This window comes from Schistocerca cancellata, chromosome 10 (genome assembly GCF_023864275.1).
Source record: "Schistocerca cancellata isolate TAMUIC-IGC-003103 chromosome 10, iqSchCanc2.1, whole genome shotgun sequence".
In the NCBI taxonomy this organism is placed as follows: Eukaryota; Metazoa; Arthropoda; class Insecta; order Orthoptera; family Acrididae; genus Schistocerca; species Schistocerca cancellata.
In genome coordinates this window covers 53,672,444-53,690,847 of record NC_064635.1, presented here as the reverse complement: position 1 = coordinate 53,690,847, position 18,404 = coordinate 53,672,444, and the positions used below count along the sequence as shown (strand labels likewise).

The window sequence follows — 18,404 nt, the reverse complement described above, 5'->3', positions numbered from 1 at the left end:
AACAGTGGACGTTACATTTCAGATGTGTTACGACCCGTGGCTCTACCCTTCATTCGATACCTGCGAAACCCTACATTTCAGCAGGATAATGCACGACCGCATGTTGCAGGTCGTGTACGGGCCTTTCTGGATACAGAAAATGTTCGACTGCTGCCCTGGCCAGCACATTCTCCACATCTCTCACAAATTGAAAACGTCTGGTCAATGGTGGCCGAGGACCTGGCTAGTCACAATACGCCAGTTACTGGTCTTGATTAACTGTGGTATCGTGTTGAAGCTGCATGGGAAGCTGTACCTGTACACAACATCCAAGCTCTGTTTGATTCAATGCCCAGGTGTATCAAGGCCGTTATTACGGCCAGAGGTGGTTGTTCTGGGTACTGATTTCTCAGGATCTAAGCACCCGAATTGCGTGGAAATGTAATCACATGTAAGTTCTAGTATAATACATTTGTCCAATGAATACCCCTTTATGATCTGCATTTCTTCTTGGTGTAGCAATTTTAATGGCAGGCGTTCGGATACTTTCGATGAGATAGTGTATACAGCAGTATAGATTACAGTAGCGTTCTCGCTTCCCACGCCCGGGTTCGATTCCCGGCGGGGTCAGGGATTTTCTCTGCCTCGTGATGGCTGGGTGTTGTGTGCTGTCCTTAGGTTAGTTAGGTTTAAGTAGTTCTAAGTTCTAGGGGACTTATGACCACGGCAGTTGAGTCCCATAGTGCTCAGAGCCATTTGAACCATTTTTAGATTACAGTATGTCGTGCAGGAAGAAGTGTGCTAACTGGAGGCACGGAATGTGGGCGGCGGCTCGCACGCGGAACAGGTCTCGGCGGCTGCTACACACTTCTCTCCCCCTCTCTGACCGCCGTGTCTTTTCACAGCGGCCGGAGCGGGCGGGCTGCCGCGCAGGGAAAGGAGCCTCGTCCGGCGTTACGTCAGAGCGCGGCGGCGGCGGGTCCGGCCGCGAGGCAGGCAGAAGGCCGCCGGCGGAGGCAGTGCTGCGCAGACCGCACACCGGCGCAGCTGGGGATCCCTCCGCAGCCGCCGCTTCCTCTCCTCCTGCAGAGCCGCAGCTGCTGCCGGCGGCCGCTCCAGGGCGACTCAGGCCGCTCCAGAGGCCGAGCTAACCTCTGGCTGGCAAGCCTTCTCGTTTACCAGCAGCGGAGACAAGTAGGCGCCTACTGTCCACAGTCCCGTCCGGTTCGACAGCGCAGAGAAGCTCGACCGGCACCAGAAGATCTTGTGCCTCTACCTCAACTGATGTCCGAGGCCACTGCTGCAGGATACTCAACTGCCTTGTATCAGTGCAGTTCTAGGCGGGACCAGAGGAACATTCTGCTGTGCAGCCTTCTCATTTGCCAACGCTGGGACAAATCTATACCTGTCCTCGGTCGCAGCTAGCTCGACAGCCAGTACTGACGAAACCGATCAGCACCAGAAGATCTTGTGTGTCTGCTTCAGTTAATGTCCAAGAGTCTCTGAGGCCACAAGTGTCAGTTAGACTGTGAAGTTGGACTGAGATTGGAGCAACATACAGCGGTGCAGTACTGACATCTACTATCGTTGACCGTCCTGTGCCCAGATTGTACTGACAAACTCTGCCTGCACCATATGCTCTTCTGTGTCCGCACGAACTCATGTCCGAGGTTGGCTAAGTCCAATGGTGCCAAATGCCGAAGGAAGACAGTCTGTTAAAGCCCAAGGTGAATTCGCAAAGTACCGTTGGACAGCAGGGCTCAGAGTGGCACTAGAAATTCATCCTCCTCTTCAAAAGCAGGTTACGACGAGTGTGCATCTTTACAGAGGGGACACCTCAGGCTTGAGGATGAAACACGTCCACGGAATCTAGTCGCAGATTAGTACTGAGAGACAGAGATCTGGGTGCATTGTCTTCATATCTACCAGCGCCAAGTGAAATCATTCGAATAACGTCTAGTTGGCAATCTAGACCATCATCGCAAACTTTTTGTGTATCTCAACTGATGTCCAAGGATAACCAAAACCTTTGGTACTAATGAGACATAATCAGCCTGCTACGGTTAAAAGCGAATTCAATTGTAAAGTTGGACGACAGAGGCCAGAACGCGTGTGAAAATCCATCCTTGTTTTCAGCCTTAGATTGCAATGGATGTGCGTCCTCATGAAGAGTGGATCCGGGACGAGTGAGTCCTTACAGCGCACTTCCACAAAGCTGACAATCTCAACCAACGCTAGACATTACTGAACTGATAGCGTATGAGAACTCAGACCACGGGTCTTCCAGAGATCAACGCTAGTCTCATTATTCTTGACAGAAAGATACATCAGAAATGTGTATAAGCTACGCCCAGATGACAGCAGATGTTGAAATTGGACAGTGTTCCAGGGGTTCCACGGTAGCTTTTCAGTGTGTGATCTCGAATAAAGCCAGAACTTTTCATGTCCCATTCCCAGCTGATGTCTGAGAGCAACTGTAAATAACACAGGTCCAAACAAAAATCTCCAGGGAAGGACTGTAGGCTTCTCTCTCCATCTGCGCACTCACAGGTTATGGCTTCAGTAGCCCAACGGGTCTTGTTAACTTATTAGGATCGGTAAGGCTCGCCACTCATTCTGGGACAGGCCACTTACAGGAAGAACAGTACACCATATTCTGCCAAAGTCCAACGATAGACGTCTAGTATCTAGAATCTGCAATAACTTTCGAAACCATCCCAAATGCATCATAGGCCCATTGACCACCTTATCTCTATATTCACTGGGGATGCTGAGTAGGATAGATTGTGAACATCACTCTTCTACTGTCTATAGAGTGAAAACACCACTAGTGCTATTCCAGATCAATACCTAGTGATTAAGGCGCAACTTATGAGTGTTACCTGCGATCATCAGAAAGCGAAAGTAGTTGGTGTTGCTGGTTGCACCAGATGGTCTGGGTTTAAGTGGATGCCTACAAGAACAGTATTGATTATCAAGTTGACCGCTGGGCTGAGGAATATGATCGGTATCAAGGAATGACATCCACTCCATTCCGAGCCCACATGTAACTGTAGGATATGATTCTGGCAGCTGTGATAGCTCCTCCTGTTAGCCCATACTATATAGCGAATGAGATTTGCTTTTATGGTGGAGTGTTTTCGCCAGCTGAACAAAGGAAACTGTGACCATTTTCTCAACCGGTAATGGAAATATTAATCTAGTCATAAGAACGGAATAAATCTGTCAGATTCCCACTGACTGGCCGAGAAGGCTCACTGTCGCTTTTACTTAAGAAAAAGTGTGTTAAGAGAGTGCAGTTACGTAAGTGTTGTGCTTTTAGGTGGTTTTCTTGGCTAAATAATAACTGTATCTGGTAGTATTCTGAAGATCTGCGCATTCAACTTTGTTCTTGGTTCACGTTACTATGCTCCCCAATCACTGGAAGCTGGAATGAACGGGGAAGACAGAGTAGCTTTGTTGCCTCTCGTTCATCAGCACAGTGTCACGAGATCGACACTTTGAAAATATTGCCTCACAGACATCCGAAGCGAGTATAGCATTTTGGACTGACGACTATAACAGTACAAAACTGGAAGCACCAAGTGGCTCTATGAGGATTCACGGAAGGTCCATTGAACTTCCCACTCCAGTATATTTTGTTAAGTCGGCCGCTTTATTCGTAAAAAAAACAACAAAGATTTGTGTGTTCCTCCTAGCGTTAGATAGGAAGATTTAAATACTATTGAACTGTTTTTTTTATGACAAGAGGAATTAAGTCCTGAAGTTGAAATCGCTGCCCGTTTAGTGAAAAAGGTTTTAAGTGCTTCGCCCACTCAAACACAATGACGTTGTGCCATGTAAAACATTTAGAGGATTGCAATTATCCAACGGAGTTGTTTAATTTCAGCACGCAAATTCTCACCTAAGTGATTTAAACCGTGTTCTGTTAAAATTTGGAAGGCAGAGAGTAGTATTTTACTTTCTATTACTCTTACGGGCAGCTCATAGAATCCGACTTGGTTGGTACGTCAGCTGCAGTGAGACGCAGCTGATGGTCACCTCTTCACACTGTGCGAGCTTGTTCTATGAAAAAATATACTGCAAAAAATAGTGCAAAAACAATCTAGTGCTCGTGTTGGAAGAAATACTCTCGAACTAGGTGCAAGAATACCTTTTCGAGTTGTTTGTGATTATTTGTCCTGTCAGATCAGCAACCAGTGCCATTTCCCGTCTTGACGTAACACAAACTGGAAAATGGCTGCCAGTTTCGTGAAGATGGTTCTCCGTCGCCATTGCCGGCTGGACGCTGGGTGCAGCAGTCAGTTCTCTGTTCCGGCTCTCGCCTCGTTTCTGGTGAGTACACTCGTTAACACCGTTTCAAGCATCTTTCTGCCTCTTCCCTTGAGTATATTCTAACTTTCATGTGATTCCATGAGTGCCTTTTGAGCTGCACCTACAATGAATAAGTTGTCATTCTTTCTGGAATTCTGCTATTTTACTGAATGACTAAGTTTTATTTCAAGACCCCGAATGTATAATAAAAACTATTGTTTTCGGCTGAACGTGGGTGTAGGGATAAAAATCCCATGGTATAATAAATGTTCTGGTACAAAAGACACGACTTGACGGCTTTTGTATAATCCCATAACAGTCTATAACAAACAATAGCGAAACTCTACAGGGGGAAAAAAGGTACCTTTTGATAAGTGAAGAGATGCTAGTGCTTCAAGCGGCTGAAACCTTGTAACAGAACGGCACGATAAAAACTGAGCACTTGCTGCTTTTAATGGTGTAACTTCCATATTTGGCAGTCCCTAAACGTGGCAGTGGTTTTTCCGCTACGATCAGGAAACTATAATTAAGGCAATATCCCCTCTCCCATTAACGTCAACAATATAATAATAAAATCTCAGTGCTGTGTAATGTAGACAGTTCATAGCAGCAGAGTCGTAATCCTATTGTACCCTGTATGAGTAAGTCGAAAAGGTACTGATTGTGAGTGTCTCCACGTGCTTGGCATGTATTTTATTAGGATTGGCGTCCGTTGTAGTTCGTCTCACTACAGTCTCTGCTGATTTCAGACTCATTTTAGTACACTCAAAATTAGACACGATTTTTGCATTCTTGGGCATTTGCCGCTACTTATGCTGATAAACGCCATTTTGGGCTTGTTGCTTGCAATGCCTTCACGTACCCATCATGTACGTCCACTCTGCACTCCAGGTAATATAATATTATATATATGTATTTGCTAAGTGTAATGGAGCAAGTGCTATCTGTTATTTAATAAATGCAAATGAATAAGAAGAAAGTGTCACAGACGGACATGCTGGACGACTAAACGTTACATTCAAGAAAGATAATTTTACTTATATATGTATATATACATATGTTCTCATTTATAAGCATATGTTACAGATGGCACATGTTCTATTATATTCAGTGTAAAATACATTTCCTATTCACTTCCAGCTACCACTGGTCTTTCATCGGTTAATCAAATAGTGCTAATTTTCTGTCCATGATAAACAAAAACAATCCTTTGCATATAGTGGATCCATAGGAAGCTGCTACAGTTAATAAAGCACGCGCTCCGCCTTCAGGCCACAAGTGGCCCATCGGGACCATCCGACCGCCATGTCATCCTCAGGTGAGGATGCGGATAGGAGGGGCGTGTGGTCGGTCAGCACACCGCTCTCTAGGTCACTATGATGGTTTTCTTTGACCGGAGCCGCCACCATTCGCTCGAGTAGCTGCTCAGTTGGCGTCATGAGGCTGAATGCACTCCGAAAAATTGCAACAGCTCAAAGTGGCCAGGATGGTCACCCATCCCCGTGCTGGTCATGCCCGACAGCGCTTAACTTCGGTGATCTGACGGGAACCGGTGTACCCATTGCGGCAAGGCTACAGTTAATAGCTCCACAATAAACTCCGAAACAGATCTCATTTGCGTTTATACTGTGCTTCTCTACTCCATAAACAGAACCATTTTGCAGTTACTAGATAAAATGGAAACTGCACCCAGTAGGATATAAATTAATCAACTGTCACACACATATGTCAGTAAGATAAAAGTCGAATATTGAACTAAACGTGCTGCCTACATTGTTCAAGAATGAAACAGAATCATCGCGCCTTGTTTTATCTGCATGTTGGTTGGTTCGTTAATTTAGGGGGAGGGGACCAAACAGCAAGGTCATCAATCCCATTGGATTACGGAAGAATGGGGAAGGAAACTGGCCGTCCCGTTTAAAAGGAACCATCGCGGCATTTAGCTGTAGCGATTTAGGGAAATCACGGAAAACTTAAATCAGGATGGCCGGAAATGGGTTTGTAGCTTCATCCTCCCGAATGCGAATCCATTGTGCTAACCGCTGCGCCACCACACTTGGCATATCAGCATGTTAATACTATTTAGATACCTGGTGTGAAAAACTGAATGATGAAGGCAAGTTTCGCTTGATGAGTCACTGCGAAGTAACATAGGTCAACGAAACTTGGACCATATAAAAAAAGAACAGCTGCATTTGCAGTACACTTCAGAAGATAAACCCAAAAAATAAACAATGAGACGAGCACGAATGACATTTTATTCAAAGACAGTAATTACGCTCAAGTCGCCGTGATTCATTATGGTCCTCCAGACATTACAAATGCTATTAACATTTATTGTGTGGCAACGGCCTCGCTACAGTGGTTCCCGTGAGATCACCGAAGTTAAGCGCTGTTGGGCGTGGCTGCCACTTGGATGGTTGGCCATCCAGCCGCCATGCGCTGTTGCCATTTTTCGGGGTGCACTCAGCCTCGTGATGCCAATTGAGGAGCTACTCGACCGAATAGTAGCGGCTTCGGTCAAGACCGGCAGAGTGGTGTGCTGATCCGACGCCCCTCCTATCCGCATCCTCTTCTGAGGATGACACGGCGGTCGGACGGACCTGGTAGGCCACTCGTGGCCTGAAGACGGAGTGATTAACATTTATTGCTCAATACTTCATCATTCAGACATATTGCATGAGGTAGCTTTCTAGGAGTCGTTGCCTCCCCCAACATGGGCGTACGGTTGGTATGAGAAGTTTTTCGCACAAATATTTTTTGTAAGCTACGAACAATTCTGAACATAAATTTTGGTCATGATACGGTATCTGAAATGAAATCTGTAGCTTGATCAGCTATTTCTGGCACTCGAATCTTGAGCACCCATTATTCTCCAACGCGACAGTGCCCGTATCTGACTCAGATCCGCATGCTGTGCACAGTGTAAACAATTCCTGACATCCCAGTCGACCTCCGTCCTCTGTCCTCTCCGCCACTATTTGTCCATCGCCCTCCAATTCGTCGTTCTGCACCCTCCACGGCCAGAAAAAAGTGATCATGCATTTCCCTCGGTACTTCTTCCTTCCACTTTACTAGTACAACCACTTGTTCTAATTTCAAAATGGTTCAAATGGCTCTGAGCACTGTGGGACTTAACATCTGAGGTCATCAGTCCCCTAGAGCTTATAACTAATTAAACCTAACTAATAAGGACATCACACACATCCATGCCCGAGGCAGGATTCGAACCTGCGACCGTAGCAGCAGCGCGGTACTGGAATGAAGCGCCTAGAACCGCTCGGCCACAGCGGACGGCAGTGCCCATCCTCTCATGTACTGGACAAGTCCTAGTAACCAGTTCAAAGCAGCACGGTCAGTCACAACTTCATTCAATACAGGCATCACCGGAAGAATGGTACTCCGTGTACAAGGCTAACCACCTCTCTCTATCATAGAATAACTTCTCCGCTCCATTAAGTTCTCTTGATACAGAAACAATAGGATGCTCCTCCTCATTGACCTCGTCGCTCAAAACACACGCAAGAGCATGGTTTAATGGTTTACATGATGATATATACGCTTTGCGAAAATCTGTGAGCACCAACACTGGACACGACGTTAGTACCTTCTTCAATTCGACGAACTTTCTCTGACACTGTTCAGATCATACAAACTAGATATGTTTCCTTAATTACTGCATAGGTGACCGTGCTATATCCGCATATCCTCTCACGAACTTTCTATAATAATTTGTGAGGTTTAGAAAATATTTTAACTACTTGTTCGTACTTGGTGCTGGAAAATCTTGCACTTTCTGTATGAATTTCAGATCAATCCTCTCTCCATCCAGATGATGCAATCTTGCAACGCAAAGTACGTTTTTCCGTGCAAAGTGTTGAACGTCCAGCTCGTAACCTCTTGAGCACCTCCCTGCATCTTTACTGCGAGAGCTATTCGGAAAGTAAGGAACGATAGGTCGCGAAATGGAAACGACAGTCAAAATCAAAACTGTTTTATTTGCAACAGTTAGCTACAACTTCGAGCTACTTGTCTCCATAGTCGCCGATCTGACTTAAACATTTGTCGCTGCGTTGTACCAACTTTCCAATACCCTCGTTATAGAAGGCAACCGCCAGTGCTTTTCGCCAATTCTCTACGCTGGCCTACAGCTCATTGTCTGTGCCAAAATGTTGTCTTCGTAGCCAGCAGTATATGTGAGCAGAGATGAAACTGAGATGGAGGCAATTACGGGCTGTATTGTGGGTAATCGAACATTTCAAATTGCAAACGATGCAGGAGCATCTTCATTGCCCCTGCAGAATGCAGCTGAGAATTGTCTTGAAGAAGTAAACGCACGATAGTTATGTAATGCTGGTTGCATAGATTCAGGCGAAATTATTCACCAGGGCCTCGTACTTGGCAGGAGACACTATTATTCGAGGTATATTTACGTGTTCCCTGTGTGCTCAGAACTCAAAAGAACGACGTAACACGATCGACGGGCATACTAGAGACACTCCCCACACACCTGTGCAAAACTTCATCGGATATTCACTGTGGTTTCCATTTCGCGACCGATCGTTCCTTACTTTCCGAATCCCCCTCATATGTTTCTGCAATAATGGTGTTATCTAGATGAACTGGACGTTATCAAGACTTCAGTCCTTTCAGCACCCCATCTAACAAACTGTGGAATGTTGCTGGTGCATTCTGTAAACCAGATAGCATACTTCTCTACTGATAATGGCCCCAAGGTGCTGAAAACGTCCGTCCTCCAGAGTCACTTCTAACTGGTGATACCCACTCTTTAAGTCCATTGTTGAGAATTAGTGGCACTGCCCAAGATTATCAATCATCTCTGTTATTGTCTGGAATTAGGTAGCATCCATCATATTCATACTACACTCCTGTAAATTGAAATAAGAACACCGTAAATTCATTGTCCCAGGAAGGGGAAACTTTATTGACACATTCCTGGGGTCAGATACATCACATGATCACACCGACAGAACCACAGGCACATAGACACAGGCAACAGAGCATGCACAATGTCGGCACTAGTACAGTGTATATCCACCTTTCGCAGCAATGCAGGCTGCTATTCTCCCATGGAGACGATCGTAGAGACGCTGGATGTAGTCCTGTGGAACGGCTTGCCATGCCATTTCCACCTGGCGCCTCAGTTGGACCAGCGTTCGTGCTGGACGTGCAGACCGCGTGAGACGACGCTTCATCCAGTCCCAAACATGCTCAATGGGGGACAGATCCGGAGATCTTGCTGGCCAGGGTAGTTGACTTACACCTTCTAGTGCACGTTGGGTGGCACGGGATACATGCGGACGTGCATTGTCCTGTTGGAACAGCAAGTTCCCTTGCCGGTCTAGGAATGGTAGAACGATGGGTTCGAAGACGGTTTGGATGTACCGTGCACTATTCAGTGTCCCCTCGACGATCACCAGTGGTGTACGGCCAGTGTAGGAGATCGCTCCCCACACCATGATGCCGGGTGTTGGCCCTGTGTGCCTCGGTCGTATGCAGTCCTGATTGTGGCGCTCACCTGCACGGCGCCAAACACGCATACGACCATCATTGGCACCAAGGCAGAAGCGACTCTCATCGCTGAAGACGACACGTCTCCATTCGTCCCTCCATTCACGCCTGTCGCGACACCACTGGAGGCGGGCTGCACGATGTTGGGGCGTGAGCGGAAGACGGCCTAACGGTGTGCGGGACCGTAGCCCAGCTTCATGGAGACGGTTGCGAATGGTCCTCGCCGATACCCCAGGAGCAACAGTGTCCCTAATTTGCTGGGAAGTGGCGGTGCGGTCCCCTACGGCACTGCGTAGGATCCTACGGTCTTGGCGTGCATTCGTGCGTCGCTGCGGTCCGGTCCCAGGTCGACGGGCACGTGCACCTTCCGCCGACCACTGGCGACAACATCGATGTACTGTGGAGACCTCACGCCCCACGTGTTGAGCAATTCGGCGGTACGTCCACCCGGCCTCCCGCATGCCCACTATACGCCCTCGCTCAAAGTCCGTCAACTGCACATACGGTTCACGTCCACGCTGACGCGGCATGCTACCAGTGCTAAAGACTGCGATGGAGCTCCGTATGCCACGGCAAACTGGCTGACACTGACGGCGGCGGTGCACAAATGCTGCGCAGCTAGCGCCATTCGACGGCCAACACCGCGGTTCCTGGTGTGTCCGGTGTGCCGTGCGTGTGATCATTGCTTGTACAGCCCTCTCGCAGTGTCCGGAGCAAGTATGGTGGGTCTGACACACCGGTGTCAATGTGTTCTTTTTTCCATTTCCAGGAGTGTATTTAGTTGGAGGTAATCGCAACAGAATTTTAATTGTCCTCGAACTGTCCATAGACTCCCCCCCCCCCCGCCCCTCCAGGGGCTACTGGTCTCTTGTGCTATGCCATCAGCCAACTGTTGACTGATAAACTGTTTTAAAATCGGCTGCAGAGATCTGGATATCCTGTACGGCCTCCGATACACTTACACTTGGTTCCAACTCGGAATCCTGCGTTGCGTTACAGGTGTATCAGACAACGGCCCTCGTGGAAAGGACAAGCCCTGAACAGCTCTTCGATCTGTACTGCTTCGTTCCTTCGAATGCTTCACCTTCTCAGAAATGTAGCGCTAGTCCATCCTGTGTCCTCCTAAAGCCTACACCCTCTACACAGCAATCCTCCTCCTCCGAAATTTCTAAGATCGCCATCAATGTTCTTCCCTTTAACAGCTTAATCTCCTCAGCGCCAAAATTATACAAATTTACGGGTTCTACCTTACCTACTTCCCTCTCCTGTACGCATGTGATACTTCGCTTCAGTAAATAGCACACTGCATCTAATATATCACTGTCTTCCAGTGTCTCCACTACACACAGCGTACCTGCTGGAAAGTCAAGCTCCACATTCATCCACAGCAACTTCCCGGTGCCACTCAACACAAAATCAAGCCTTAATGTCATTGTTCGTTGTTTACTCGGATTACTTTGTGCAATAAACAGCAACAGTGACGACAGCTTCCCCTAGCCGGAATGTTTTCACTCTAAGCTCCACTGCACATCATCAAAGGTCAATTATGGCATGATGTTGACTGCTTTAACTGCGTGCCCAATGTAGAGATTGAATAACATCGGGGATAGGCCACAACCCTCTCTCACTGCCTTCTCATCCACTGCTTCCCTTTCGTGCCCCTCAACGCTTATAACTTCCGTCTGGTTTCTGTAAAAGTTGTAAATAGCATTTTGCTCCCTGTATTTTACCCCCGCTACCTTCATAATTTCAAAGAGCGTACTCGAGTCAACATTGTCGAAAGCTCTCTCTAAGTCTACAAATAGGTCTACTATAGCCGGCCGCGATGACCGAGCGGTTCTAGGCGCTTCAGTCCGGAACTGCGCGACTGCCACGGTCGCAGGTTCGAATTCTGCCTCGGGCATGGATGTGTGTGATATCCTTAGTTAGGTTAGTTAGGTTTAAGTAGTTCTAAGTTCTAGTGGACTGATGACCTCAGATGTTAAAGTCTCATAGTGATCAGAGCCATTAGGTCTACTATGAACGAACGTTTTTCTTTTCCTTAACCTATCTTCTAAGATGGGTCGTAAGGCTAATATTGCCTCGCCTGTTCCAGCATTTCTCCGGAATCCAAACTGATCTTTCCCGATGTCGACTTATACAATTCTTTTCAATTTTTCTGTGGCGAATTTGTGTTATTATAATAATGTCGTGTGACGAGGGCCTTCCGTCGGGAAGACCGTTCGCCTGGTGCAAGTCTTTTGATTTGACGCCACTTCAGCGACTTGCGCGTCGATGGGGATGAAATAATGATGATTAGGACAACACAACACCCTGTCCCTGAGCGGAGAAAATCTCCGACCCAGCCGGGAATCGTACCCGGGCCCTTTGGATTGACATTCCGTCGCGCTGAACACTCAGCTACCGGTGTCGGACACGAATTTGTGTTAGGACATTGCAACCATGAGTTATTAAAGTGATAGTTCGGTAATATTCATACCTGTCAGCACCTGATTTGTTTAGAAGTGGAATCATTATATTCTTCTTGAAGTCTGAGGTTATTTCGCGTGTTGTACTGGGCCTAAATGTACTGCTCTTTATAGTAGCTACCCTAAAAGGGGAAAATTTATATTGTAAATAGTATAGTGAAATATATACTGCAGGAAAGGACAGAAATCTATCGAAAAGGTAAACGTCACAAGGTACTGTATCTTTGATAACCTATTACTCGTGGGTGTTATGCGGCAAAATATAGTTGGCTCTTCGTAAGGGAACGTAAATCATTTATTATTTTTTACCTTAAAATATTGTCTTTGAAATAATAATCGATCGCCGTGAAGCGGCCTATATGATTCACTGAAATGGTAGTCCACAAATTACGATAAGAACTGCCAATGCTTTAACGTTACTAAAAAGTTACTGTCAAAGGGAAATTATTGACAATCTCAGGGGCTTACGACTGAGAGAAGCTGTGAAAATTTTAAAAGAAATGTTACGGTCAGTAATGGCGCCGAACAATGAATTTTATTGGTGCGATCTTTCCGCGCTAGTGCAGTCACTGAAAATTAAAAAAGTTAGTACTTCCTGCACAGGAAAGGACTGTCTACTTAAATGAAACTGTAATAACACTTTCTATTATGTATTTTAACGATTATTCAATTATTAGAGACTTACAACGTTCAATGGCCGATCGTTGCGTGCCTTCCAGAACAAGAGAAACCTAATAGTGATTTCTTTGTCCTTGTACAGTTATTGACAAATAAAATCTTTTCATTATAATTATAAGACTTAATTTATTGTTATTCAATTTCTACGCCGGTATTATCGACATTATATAATTATAAGACTTTCTTTATTGTTATTCAGTTTCTATGCCGGTCTCATCGACATTATTCTTAAAATAATTTTAGTTCCTTTTTTTATGCACGCCTTTATCAAAGTCTTTGCGTATAGTCAAATATATTTCTGCAAATAAAACTTTTCATTTTATTTAGTGTCATCACCACTGTCTCATACATCTTGCACACCATATGGAAGACTTTTTTCCTGGCTGTCTCTCCCAAGGCTATCGGAAGTTCTGACGGATGGCATCTATTCACGGTGCCTTGTTTCGACTTACGTATTTCAGTGCTCTGTCAAATTCTCCTCGCAGTATCATCTCTTCCAAGTCGTCTTCATCTACGTCCTCTTCCATTTATATAAAAATGCCTTCACTTTCCTTGTATAGACCCTCTATGTACTCTTTTTAAACAAAGCTCAATAAATTACAATTCTTATTTCTTTAAATCTATTTTTTTGGCATGTAGTAGTAGATAAACGGAAATGGACGGATACTGCCGCAGGCATGGCAGTTCGTTTCCCACAGTCAGTGTTAACGGGAGTGGCGTCCGAAACTTCCAAATACAGGACGAAAGTGCCTCGTAGTTCACTCGTGTGCGGAGGCTGGTGACGCCAGAGACCAGATTGCGCGCGATGTCGATGTCGATGTCGGTATCGTCACTACGAAGCCTTTTAGACTGTGTTACACGTCCTAAGTACAACGAACTCATAATGTTGTGCATTTTAAAATTGTTTTCTCAGTTTCTGTAACTACAGTACTGGCCATTAAAATTGATACACCAAGAAGAAATGCAGATGATAAACGTGTACTCATTGGACAAATATATTATACTAGAACTGACATGTGATTTCATTTTCACGCAATTTGGTGCATAGATCCTGCAACCACAAGGGAGGGGTATCTGTTGAGAGGCCAGACAAACGTTTGGTTCCTGAAGAGGGGCAGCAGCCTTTTCAGTAGTTGCAGGGGCAACAGTCTGGATGATTGACTGATCTGGCCTTGTAACACTAACCAAAACGGCCTTGCTTTGCTGGTACTGCGAACGGCTGAAAGCAAGGGGAAACTACCGCCGTAATTTTTCTCGAGGGCATGCAGCTTTACTGTATGGTTAAATGATGGTGGCATCCTCTTGGGTAAGATATTCCGGAGGTAAAATAGTCCCCCATTCGGATCTCCGGGCGGGGACTACTCAAGAGGATGTCGTTACCAGGAGAAAGAAAACTGGCGTTCTACGGATCGGAGCGTGGAATATCAGATCCCTTAATCGGGCAGGTAGGTTAGAACATTTAAAAACGGAAATGGATAGGTTAAAGTTGGATATAGTGGGAATTAGTGAAGTTCGGTGGCAGGAGGAACAACACTTTTGGTCAGGCGAATACAGGTTTATAAATACAAAATCAAATAGGGGTAATGCAGGAATAGGTTTAATAATGAATAGGAAAATAGGAATGCGGATAAGCTACTACAAACAGCATAGTGAACGCATTATTGTGGCCAAGAAAGATACGAAGCCCACGCCTACCACAGTAGTACAAGTCTATATGCCAACTAGCTCTGCAGATGATGAAGAAATTGAAGAAATGTATGATGAAATAAAAGAAATTATCCAGATAGTGAAGGGAGATGAAAATTTAATAGTCATGGGTGACTGGAATTCTTCAGTAGGAAAAGGGAGAGAAGGAAACGTAGTAGGGGAATATGGATTGGGGGTAAGAAACGAAAGAGGAAGCCGCCTGGTAGAATTTTGCACAGAGCACGACCTAATCATAGCTAACACTTGGTTCAAGAATCATAAAAGAAGATTGTATACATGGAAGAACCCTGGAGATACTGACAGGTTTCAGATAGATTATATAATGGTAAGACAGAGATTTAGGAACCAGGTATTAAATTGTAAGACATTTCCAGTGGCAGATGCAGACCCTAACCACAATCTATTGGTTATGAACTGTAGATTAAAACTGAATAAACTGCAAAAAGGCGGGAATTTAAGGAGATGGGACCTGGATAAACTGAAAGAACCAGAGGTTGTACAGAGTTTCAGGGAGAGCATAAGGGAACAATTGACAGGAATGGAGGAAAGAAATACAGTAGAAGAAGAATGGGTAGCTTTGAGGGATGAAGTGGTGAAGGCAGCAGAGGAGCAAGTAGGTAAAAAGACGAGGGCCACTAGAAATCCTTGGGTAACAGAAGAAATATTAAATTTAACTGATGAAAGGAGAAAATATAAAAATGCAGTAAACGAAGCAGGCAAAAAGGAATACAAACATCTCAAAAATGAGATCGACAGGAAGTGCAAAATGGCTAAGCAGGGATGGCTAGTGGACAAATGTAAGGATGAAGAGGCTTATCTCACTAGGGGTAAGATAGATACTGCCTACAGGAAAATTAAAGAGACCTTTGGAGAAAAGAGAGCCACTTGTATGAATATCAAGCGCTCAGATTTGCTTAGAACCCAGTTCTAAGCAAAGAAGGTAAAGCAGAAAGGTGGAAGGAGTATATAGAGGGTCAATAAATACAAGGGCGATGTTCTTGAGGACAATATTATGGAAATGGAGGAGGATGTAGATGAAGATTAAATGGGAGATATGATACTGCGTGACGAGTTTGACAGAGCACTGAAAGATCTGAGTCGAAACAAGGCCCTGGGAGTAGACAACATTCCATTAGAGCTACTGACGGCCTTGGGAGAGCCAGTCCTGACAAAACTCTACCATCTGGTGAGCAAGATGTATGAGACAGGAGAAATACCCTCAGACTTCAATAAGAATATAATAATTCCAATCCCAAAGAAATCAGGTGTTGACAGATGTGAAAATTACCGAACTATCAGTTTAATAAGCCAAGTCTGCAAAATACTAACACGAATTCTTTACAGACGAATGGAAAAACTAGTAGAAGCCGACCTCGGGGAAGATCAGTTTGGATTCCGTAGAAATATTGGAACACGTGAGGCAGTATTGACCCTACGACTTATCTTAGATGCTAGATTAAGGAAAGGCAAACCTACGTTCCTGGCATTTGTAGACTTAGAGAAAGCTTTTGACAATGTTGACTCGAATACTCTCTTTCAAATTCTGAAGGTGGCAGGTGTAAAACACAGGGAGCGAAAGGCTATTTACGATTTGTACAGAAAGCAGATGGCAGTTATAAGAGTCGAGGGACATGAGAGGGAAGCAGTGGTTGGGAAGAGAGTGATACAGGGTTGTAGCCTCTCCCCGATGTTGTTCAATCTGTATATTGAGCAAGCAGTAAAGAAAACAAAAGAAAAATTCGGAGTAGGTATTAAAATCCATGGAGAAGAAATAAAAACTTTAAGGTTCGCCGATGACATTGTAATTCTGTCAGAGACAGCAAAGGACTTGGAAGAGCAGTTGAATGGAATGGGTTGTGTCTTGAAAGGCGGATATAAGGTGAACATCAACAAAAGCAAAATAAGGATAATGGAATGTAGTCGAATTAAGTCGGGTGATGCTGAGGGAATTAGATTAGGAAATGAGACACTTAAAGTAGTAGAGGAGTTCTGCTATTTGGGGAACAAAATAACTGATGATGGTCGAAGTAGAGAGGCTATAAAATGTAGAGTGGCAATGGCAAGGAAAGCATTTCCGAAGAAGAGAAATTTGTTAACATCGAGTATAGGTTTAAGTGTCAGGAAGTCGTTTCCGAAAGTATTTGTATGGAGTGTAGCGATGTATGGAAGTGAAACATGGACGCTAAATAGTTTGAACAAGAAGAGAATAGAAGCTTTCGAATTGTGGTGGTACAGAAGAATGCTGAAGATTAGATGGGTAGATCACATAACTAATGAGGAAGTATTGAATAGGATCGGGGAGAAGTTTGCGGCACAACTTGACTAGAAGAAGGGATCGGTTGGTAGGACATGTTCTGAGGCATCAAGGGATCACCAGTTTAGTATTGGAGGGCAGCGTGGAGGGTAAAAATCGTAGAGGGAGACCAAGAGATAAATACACTAAGCAGATTCAGAAGGATGTAGGTTACAGTAGGTACTGGGAGATGAAGAAGCTTGCACAGGATAGAGCAGCATGGAGAGCTGCGTCAAACCAGTCTCAGGACTGAAGATCACAACAACAACAACAGATCCTGAGAAATCAGTACCCAGGACAACCACCTCTGGCCGTAATAACGGCATTGATACGCCGGGCATTTAGTCAAACAGAGCTTGGATGCGTGTACAGGTACAGCTGCCCATGCAGCTTCAACACGATACCACAGTTCATCAGGAGTAGTGACTGGCGTATTGTGAGGAGCCAGTTGCTCGCCCACCATTGAACAGACGTTTTCAATTGGTGAGAGATCTGGAGAATGTGCTGGCCAGGGCAGCAGTCGAAGATTTTCTGTATCCAGAAAGGCCCGTACAGGACCTGCAACATGCGATCGTACATTATCCTGCTGAAATGTAGGGTTTCGCAGGGATCGAATGAAGGGTAGAGCCACGGGTCGTAACACATCTGAAATGTAACACCCTCTGTTCAAAGTGCCGTCAATGCGAACAAGAGGTGACCGAGACGTGTAACCAATGGCACCCCGTACGATCACGCCAGGTGATGCACCAGTATGGCGATGACGAACACGCTTCCAATGTGCATTCACCGCGATGTCGCCAAACACGGATGCGACTATCATGATGCTGTAAACAGATCCTGGATTCATCGGAAAAAATGGCGTCAAGGATAACCACAGCCATGGTCTCTGAGCTGATAGTCCGTTCTCCTGCAAACGTCGTCGAATTGCTCGTGCAGATGGTTGTCGTCTTGCAAACGTCCTCATCTGTTGGCTCAGCGATCGAGACGTGGCTGCACGACCCCCGGATAAGATGCCTGTCATCTCGACTGCTAGTGATACGAGGCCGTTGGGATCCAGCACGGCGTTCCGTATTACCGTCCTGAACCCACCGATTCCATATTCTGGTAACAGTCATTGGATCTCGACCAACGCGAGCAGCAATGTCGCGATACGATAAACCGCAATCACGAGAGGCTACAATCCGACCTTTATCAAAGTCGGAAACGTGATGGTACGGATTTCTCCTCCTTACACGAGGCATCACAAGAACGTTTCACAAGGCAACGCCGGTCAACTGCTGTTTGTGTATGCGAAATCGGTTGGAAACTTTCCTCATGTCAGCACGTTGTAGGTGTCGCCACCGGCGCCAATCTGGTGTGAATGCTCTTAAAAGCTAATCATTTGCGTATCACAGCATCTTCTTCCTGTCAATTAAATTTCGCGTCTGTAGCAC

General features: G+C 45.4%; 1 protein-coding gene across 1 annotated transcript in view; it reads left to right on the top strand.

The window, feature by feature from the left end:
* The first annotated feature begins 1,439 nt into the window (after positions 1 to 1,439).
* LOC126106781 (uncharacterized) overlaps positions 1,440 to 18,404 on the top strand; it is a 166,565-nt gene continuing 149,600 nt past the window's right edge. The window contains exon 1 of the mRNA XM_049913162.1: positions 1,440 to 4,314. Coding sequence (XP_049769119.1) covers positions 4,216 to 4,314 — 99 coding nt within the window. The 5' untranslated portion in view covers positions 1,440 to 4,215. The remainder of the gene's footprint in view (positions 4,315 to 18,404) is intronic.